This window comes from Gekko japonicus, unplaced genomic scaffold (assembly GCF_001447785.1).
Source record: "Gekko japonicus isolate JY-2015 unplaced genomic scaffold, Gekko_japonicus_V1.1 scaffold4040, whole genome shotgun sequence".
Classification (NCBI taxonomy): Eukaryota; Metazoa; Chordata; class Lepidosauria; order Squamata; family Gekkonidae; genus Gekko; species Gekko japonicus.
In genome coordinates, this window is record NW_015174969.1 from 94,966 (window position 1) to 102,861 (window position 7,896).

The 7,896-nt window shown below is 47.9% G+C and overlaps 1 protein-coding gene across 1 annotated transcript in view; it reads right to left on the minus strand.

Annotated features, from left to right (window-relative positions):
• Positions 1 to 4,853: 4,853 nt before the first annotated feature.
• The window catches only part of HIGD1B (HIG1 hypoxia inducible domain family member 1B), a 7,302-nt gene continuing 4,259 nt past the window's right edge, over positions 4,854 to 7,896 (minus strand). The window contains exon 3 of the mRNA XM_015425154.1: positions 4,854 to 4,918. Coding sequence (XP_015280640.1) covers positions 4,854 to 4,918 — 65 coding nt within the window. The remainder of the gene's footprint in view (positions 4,919 to 7,896) is intronic.

Consider the following 7,896-nt stretch of genomic DNA (forward strand, 5'->3'; position numbering starts at 1 on the left):
GGCGGGTGGGGCTGAGAGAGCTCTGACAGAAACTGCTCTTTTTTCAAGAACAGCTCTTGTCAGAACTACGGCTTGCCCAAGGTCATCCAGCCAGGTGCAAGTGGAGGAGTGGGGAATCAAACCCGGTTCTCCCAGATTAGAAGAAGAAGAAGAGATTGGATTTATACCCCGCCCTTCACTACCCAAGGGAGTCTCAGAGCGGCTTACAAACTCCTCTTCCTTCCCCTCCCCACCACAGACACCCGGTGAGGCGGGTGGGGCTGAGAGAGCTCTGACAGAAACTGCTCTTTTTTCAAGAACAGCTCTTGTCAGAACTACGGCTTGCCCAAGGTCATCCAGCCAGGTGCAAGTGGAGGAGTGGGGAATCGAACCCGGTTCTCCCAGATTGGAGTCCGCGCTTAACCACGACACCAAACTGGCTCACATGAAAGCTCCTGGGGGAGAGCTGAGGATAATGACAAGTCGTGCCGTTCTTAATGACACAACTGGGCTCAAGCCGAAAGGACGCTCATGTGAGTGGATGCCAAAGGAAAGTCCACAGCTGTCCAACGCATGTGACAGGTACATGGAACGAGAGAAGTATGAATCAAGGTAAGCTTGAAATCTCAAAACCAGAAATGGAATAATGCTAGGAAATGTTGAAGGCAGCAGGAACAGCGGAAGACCCAACGTGAGGGGGATGGACTCTCTTCAAGGGAGCCATGGGGGCCCTCCCTTGGCAAGGCCAGAGCCAGGCTCTGAGCAAGGATTCCTTCGTAGGGTTACCGCTAAGTCAGAGGCGCCTGGAAGGCATTTGATGCATTCACACACAGAGAGAGGTGTTTCTTCCCCCCACAGGCCAGCCGAGCCTGCCAGACCTGTCCCTCCTATACGATCTGTCCCTGACATCATTATTTCTGAATAACAGCCCCAGGAGACTGGGCTGGAAGGTTAGTTTGCATGCTTTTTTATTTTTTTAAACCAGTATTTATTATTATTGTATCCCCCACCATGTGAACAAAAAGATTCCATTTGTAGACCATTAGCTATTTGCTCTTGACAAACTTGCATTAATCATTCTACTTCCAGTAGTAGACGTATCTATGTCTATACATTTTTTTTTCTAACCATTTATAGAATTTTGTCCAGATATTCTTGAAAAGAATACTCTCCCTTCCTTGGAGTTTCAGTGTCCAATTGTCCAGTTCCGCTATTTCTGTGAGTTTGTTTATTTGTTTATTTATTTATAAATTCAATTCATAGCCCGCCCTCCCCGCAGCGCGGGCTCGGAGCGGCTCACAAATAGGCACAAGCCAACAGATAAAACAAATTAAAACCATATAAAATCATTACTACATTTACTTCAAAATAAGTGCTCTAGCTGTTCCGGTCTGATCTTCCACAAAGATGACGTCACAGGATGGTACATCTACTCAATGCTCTCCGTTCCACGCGACACTGGCCTTCTCTCTTCCCAGGGCCAGACAATACTGATGGTAACATAACGATGGTACAGTAGTGGTGGCGGCTCCTCCTTGAAAGCCTGGCGGAAGAGCTCCGTCTTGCAGGCCCTGCGGAACTGCACAAGGTCCCACAGGGCCCGGATCTCCTCTGGGAGCTCTTTCCACCAGGCAGGAGCTGCCACCGAAAAAGCTCTGGCCCTGGTAGCAGCCAGCCTGGCCTCCTTGGGGCCTGGCATCGTCAGGAGGTGTTGTGTCCCCGACTGTAGTGCCCGTGAGTTTTAACTATAAAGTCCTTCCTTGATGGTGTAACTTCCTGTCTCCAATGTTTTGCCAGCATCAACCTTGCTGCCGTAAACAAATGACAAATCAAGTGTTCATCTGCTTCTTCCAAATTATCCAGCATTATATTTAATAAAAACGTCTCAGGGGCAGATGGAATTGGTCTGTTGATTATTTGTATTGTAATAGTGTGAATCTCTTTCCAGACGTTTTGGATCTTAGCACAAGTCCACCATGCGTGGAAATATGTGCCTTTTTCAGTTTTGCATTTCCAGCATTTCTCTGATAAATTGGGATAACACCGTGCTAGCACGGCATGCTTAAATAAAAATCTAGTTCCCGCCTTCCTCGTGTTATGCAAATAAATGATATTTGTGAAAGCCATTCTATCGGTTATAAGCATTTTTAGATCACATTTAAAATAGCAGGATTTAAACCTTAATTTGTTGCCGGAGGCTTTCACGGCCGGAGCGCATTAGTTGTAGATTTTCCGGACTGGCATCGTTAGAGGTATAACACAGGTATGACACAGAGACTCCATCTTTCCGTGTGATACCTCTGAGGATGCCAGTTACAGCTGCTGGTGAAACGTCAGGTACCACAATGCCAAGACCGCGGCCAGACAGCTCGGAAAATCTAGAACAACTAATTAAGCCTTAATATTTTCCTTAAATCATGTTAGAAAAAGTGCTTGTCCTTACAGGCAAATTATAGTGGGTCTTGCGGGCCCCTGCTCCTTCACAAGCCAAGTCCTGGCAGAGAGAGGGTTAACTTTTTTACACAGACGCAGAGCACAATAGGCTGGGATCCCGCAGGGGAAGGTGCTGCTGGCGGATGTGGAATTTTCCTGCTCTATCCACCCCAGAAAAGTTGATTCACTGGGTCACAGGACTGCTGTGGATTTACAGCCGCACAGTTCCGGAGCGGGGAAGAGGGCAAGCCTGCCCCCCCCCTCCATGGATCTGGCCCCGTTTCCCGAGTCCAAATTAGGCAAATGAGGATTTCAGGATAAATCTGCCGCCTTTAGAGATAAGTTCAATTGGTGTACTCTGTTTTGAACTAGATTTTGCATGGGACTAATTGGTGGGTGCTGATGCAGGCAAACGTTTGGGGTGGGTGCTGCATGACGGAGTGAGCTCCCGTCTCTAGTTCCAGCTCCTGCCAACCTAGCAGTTCGAAAGCAAGACATTGCAAGTAGATAAATAGGTACCACTTCGATGGGAAGGGAACAGCGTTCCGTGCGCCTTGGTGTCTAGTCATGCCGGCCACATGACCACGGAAACGTCTTCGGACAGCGCTGGCTCTTCGGCTTTGAAACGGAGATGAGCACCGCAACCCTAGAGTCGGACTCGACTGGCTTTCGAGCAAGGGAACCTTTACCTTAGCAGAAGAAAAGAGCGAAAGTCCAGGAACACCTTAAGGACCGGCAGGCTTTCAATTAGGAGCCGCCACCACCAACTACCTCATGGGAACATGGGGTATCGGGATGCCCCATTACAAGATGGAGCCACAGTGCTTCGACTGACCGTACCGCCGAACCGGGCTCGGAACTTCATCTACAGGCTACCATCTTAGTCTGACAGAATGCTTTAATAACACCGTTGAGCACTTTATTTTGATAATGGTTGTTTTTATGTGTTTTACTGTTTTATATTGGTACATGGTGCCCTTTTTGTGAGCCGCACTGAGCCCGTTCGAGGGGAGGGCGGGGTAGAAATAATATTTTTTTTTAAAAAAAGGACTTGCAAACATAGTGGCAGGGGAGGAGCTTTCGTGAATCACTTGCAGTCACTTCTTCAGAAACAGAAGAATGTGGGTCCATCTGTGCTTGTATCACAAGGTTAATGGATTTCCATTCTGTCCATGGTGCCTTCCATGGAGATAGATCATAATGGGTAGCCGTGTTAGTCTGTCTGTAGCAGAAGAGCGAAAGTCCAGGGGCATCTTAAAGACTAACGAAATTTGTAACGGGAGGAGCTCTCATGAGTCACTGCTACCTATCTGAAGAAGTGAGCAGTGACTCACGAAAGCTCACAAATTTTAGATTCAGGTGGGTGGCCATGTTGGTCGGAAGCAGCAGAACAAAGTTTGAGACCAGTGGGAACTTTGAGACCAACTAAGTTTTATTTATTTATTTTTTATTTATTTATTTAAACTTATATCCCACCCTCCCCGGAGACTCAGGGCAGCTAACAGGGGCATACGCCCAATAATAACAATAAAAACAGTATAAAATACACAGAAATACAGAAACAGTTAAATAATTAACTAAATTCATAAAACAGTTCGGTGCTCCCCTACTCAATACCAAATTTTACAATCAAGATGGTGCTCTCAGTCATGTAGCTATACAGCAACAGCAGTGCATTTCCCCCCCTGCCATTGTTGACCCCTAAGCATGTCCCGCTCCCTCCCTCCGATGGAACCCGCACCAGTGGTGGCAGTGTGCGGAGAGTATAGGGCGTTGATAGAACAGTGGTGGTGGCGACTCCTATTCGAAAGCCTGGCGGAAGAGCTCCGTCTTACAGGCCCTGCAAAACTGTACAAGGTCCTGCAGGGCCCAAATCTTATTCAAAGTGTAAGCTTCCGTGTGCAAAACACACGTCTTCATACAAACCTGGAATAAATTCTCAAAAGCTGGTTAAGGGGAAAAGAGGGTGGGGGCCAGCTGTTAGGAGAGGCCACTCAGAGCCCGGATGCATCCGCAGAGCTGGAATTGGAACAGGTGTGGCTGGTAGGATCGATGGAGGGAAGCAAATTAGCATGCAAATGCAAGAGTTAACAAAGCGATGTGATCTTTGCGCACGGAAGCTTACACGTTGAATAAAACTTTGTGGGCCTCATAGGTGCTATACTAGACTCAAACTTTGTTCAGCCACAGTTTTTGTTAAGTCTTTAAGGTGCAATACTAGACTCCTGCTTTTTTCCCTACTGCTTCAATCTCCCTGTACTTCTCAGTGCAACTTTTTAAAGAAGTACATCTATCTCAGAAGAGCTGTCTTTCCAAAAATGCTGAAGCTGTATTGAAGGAAGAAACTGAGCCTGCGGGGGGTGGGGGTGAGGGTGTTTCGATTCCCCAGTCTTCAGAGTCACTCAAGGAAAGGGGGGAAACCAGAACCAGCTGCGGCTTGTCTATTTCTGTGGTCCAGCTGGGGGCTGTTTCATGAAGTGGTCCTTGTACATGCTGTAGACAGCACCTGGAGGGGAGAAAAAACCAGAGTGTGTGTAGAACAGGTGGGGGGGGGAGAGAGTACAAAAATACAACACCCTTTAATCCTAGCAAATTACCCTTCGTTCAAGCCTGTTGTCTACTGGCAGGAGGGATACCGAGCTACACATAACACGGAAAGAGCACAGCGTCCCACTTGGACATCTGGCTTCTTGAAAGCTCACTACGCAGCGGCCATTCATTTTTAGACTGATATTCTGAGGCTTAAGGGCTTGCTTTAAAACACACCATTTCTATGTACAATCTTACGTTCTTTTAAAATTAATTAGACTGGCCTTTCTCCTGTGATAGATGTACGGTAATTTACAGTGTTTTTTAAAAAACCCAACCAATAGTTAAGCAGGGCTATTTTGGGGGAGGAACGCACAGGAATGGCGTTCCGGCTGGCTCCCGAGTTGGCCACACCCAGCAGGAACTCATTAGGATTGGCTACATTAGGGGTGTGTGGCGTAACATGCAAAGGGGTTCCTGCAACAAAAAAGGCCCTGGGTTTTGACAACAAACAAGGTAAACAGAATAAGAAGCAAAAGGTGGATGTGGCTGGATGAGCACACTTCTGGTAACATGGGGGTGCGGCCTAATGTGCTAATGAGCTGTGCTGTCAGGGGTGTGGCCTAATATGCTAATGAGTTTCTGTTGTTGGGTGTGGCTCATTATGCTACTGAGTTCCTGCTGGGCTTTTTCTACAAAAAGAGCCCTGGAAGTAAAACAATGCTAATGCAAGCGCCACGATGAAACAGCCACCGGGTCTCTGGAGAGGCAGCCCATAGATTTTCTAAGTAGCAAAACCAATAAAACAGCAGAATTCAGCCCAAGCACACATCTGCAGACAAATGGACCGGTCCTGAGGAGTTCTGCTTGGTGGTGAGACCCATGGCCCTTCAGTGAGGCTGATTCTCAGGAAAGTCCTTTGAACTGCCGCCAATGGCGACCATCCAAGCCCTCCGCAGAGAGCCAGCTATCCGTAGTGGAAGACTTTGCAAACAAACTGAGCTGAGACAGTTAAAAGTGGGGAGTCTTTCTGACCCACTGAAATGCAAACTGTTCCAGGCCCTAGAACAGTCAAAGGTTGGGCTTGGCCACAGGAAGTGGGCTTGGCCAGAAAACTGGAGTTTCTGCATGGGAATATACCACTTGGCAGAGCTCGCTGTTCACCACAAATTAAGCTTGACTCTTTGCCCTGCACCTCTAGCCTTCTTGGGCATCTGAGGAAAACCATTCCTCTGTCCTGTAGCCAAAAGGAAACTACTGTCAGTCTCAGAATGCGTTTTATAGTTCGCCTGCCATAGAGGAGGGAGAGAGGGGTGTGAAAACCAAATGCTTTCCTTTTCCTAAATTCCTTGGTGTCGCAGAGACCTGTTTTGCTTTATTTCTGTAGAGGGGTACGTGCTTAGTAGGGGGTAAAGTAAAGGTAAAGGTTCCCTTGCTCGAAAGACAGTCGAATCCGACTCTAGGGTTGCGGTCCGACTCGCAGGGCTCTTTTTGTAGCAGGAACTCCTTTGCATATTAGGCCACACACCCCTAATGTAGCCAATCCTCCAAGAGCTTACAGAGCTCTTCTTACAGGAGCTACTGTAAGCTCTTGGAGGATTTGCTACATATGGGAGGTGTCGCTTAATATGCAAATGAGTACCTGCTACAAAAAGAGCCCGCCGGTGCTCATCTCCGTTTCAAAGCCGAAGAGCCAGCGCTGTCCGAAGACGTTTCCGTGGTCATGTGGCCAGCATGACTAAACACCAAGGCGCACGGAACACGGTTACCTTCCCACCGAAGTGGTCCCTATTTACCTACTTGCAATTTCTTGCTTTCGAACTGCTAGGTTGGCAGGAGCTGGAACTAGAGATGGGAGCTCGCTCCATCATGCGGCACCCGGGTCTCGAACTGCTGAACTACTGACCTTCCACAGTCTCCAGTTCAGCGTCTTAACCACTTGAGCCACTGCAGCTCCTATAGTAGGGGGGTAGTTGACTGTTATTTCTGGCGGGCAAATGCCGTGGGGTGATTGGGTCCTGAATTGCTCTTTAGTGCCTTTGCTTGAACACAATATATCTGCAGTCGCTGCGCTTTCACTCTGGTCCTAACAAAGCTCGTGTTCAGTATGGTATCCATCAACGTCTCAGTAAACTAAACTGTCTTCGAAGTGAGGGGTGCTGAGAACTGATTTAACCAGGATTCTGACAACTACATTCTCTCTGCTTCTTGAGTTTCCCAGCTCTGCTGTGTGATGCTGCAGGACTACCTCACAAAAAGAGTGTGTGTACCTGTGAGGGCCCGCCCCCGCCTCCACTCAGTCTTGGAGACCCCCACAGTTCAGGCATTCCATTTTCCAAATCAAGATACGTAAAGCTTGGTCCTGTGGAGGGACAATGCTTCCACTGCAAAGGCTGTGGACCATGCTTCCTCAGCAAAGTCCAGCTGGGTCAGATCCGTATTATGTTGCCCTCGTTCCTCACAACTATCTCAGTTATCCAACCATCCAGTTCTCACCAGCTGCAATCCCCATTGAACGCCACGCGTGCCTCTCAGCCGTGTGTGAACTCTCTTAGTCGTGAAAAGTGTGTGTTTGAGGTGAGCTCAATAAAGCTGAAGTTGTGCCTAAGACACTGAATCTAATAAGAACAGTCTTAACCACTTGAGCCACCGCAGCTCCTATAGTAGGGGGGCAGTTGACTGTTATTTCTGGTGGGCAAATGCCGTGGGGTGATTGGGTCCTGATCTTTAGTGCCTTTGCTTGCACACAATATATCTGCAGTCACTGCACTTTCACTCCGGTCCTAACAAAGCTCGTGTTCAGTATGGTATCCATCAACGTCTCAATAAACTAAACTTTCTTCGAAGTGAGGGGTGCTGAGAACTGATTTAACCAGGATTCTGACAACTACATTCTCTCTGTTTCTTGAGTTTCCCAGCTCTGCTGTGTGATGCTGCAGGACTACCTCACTGGAA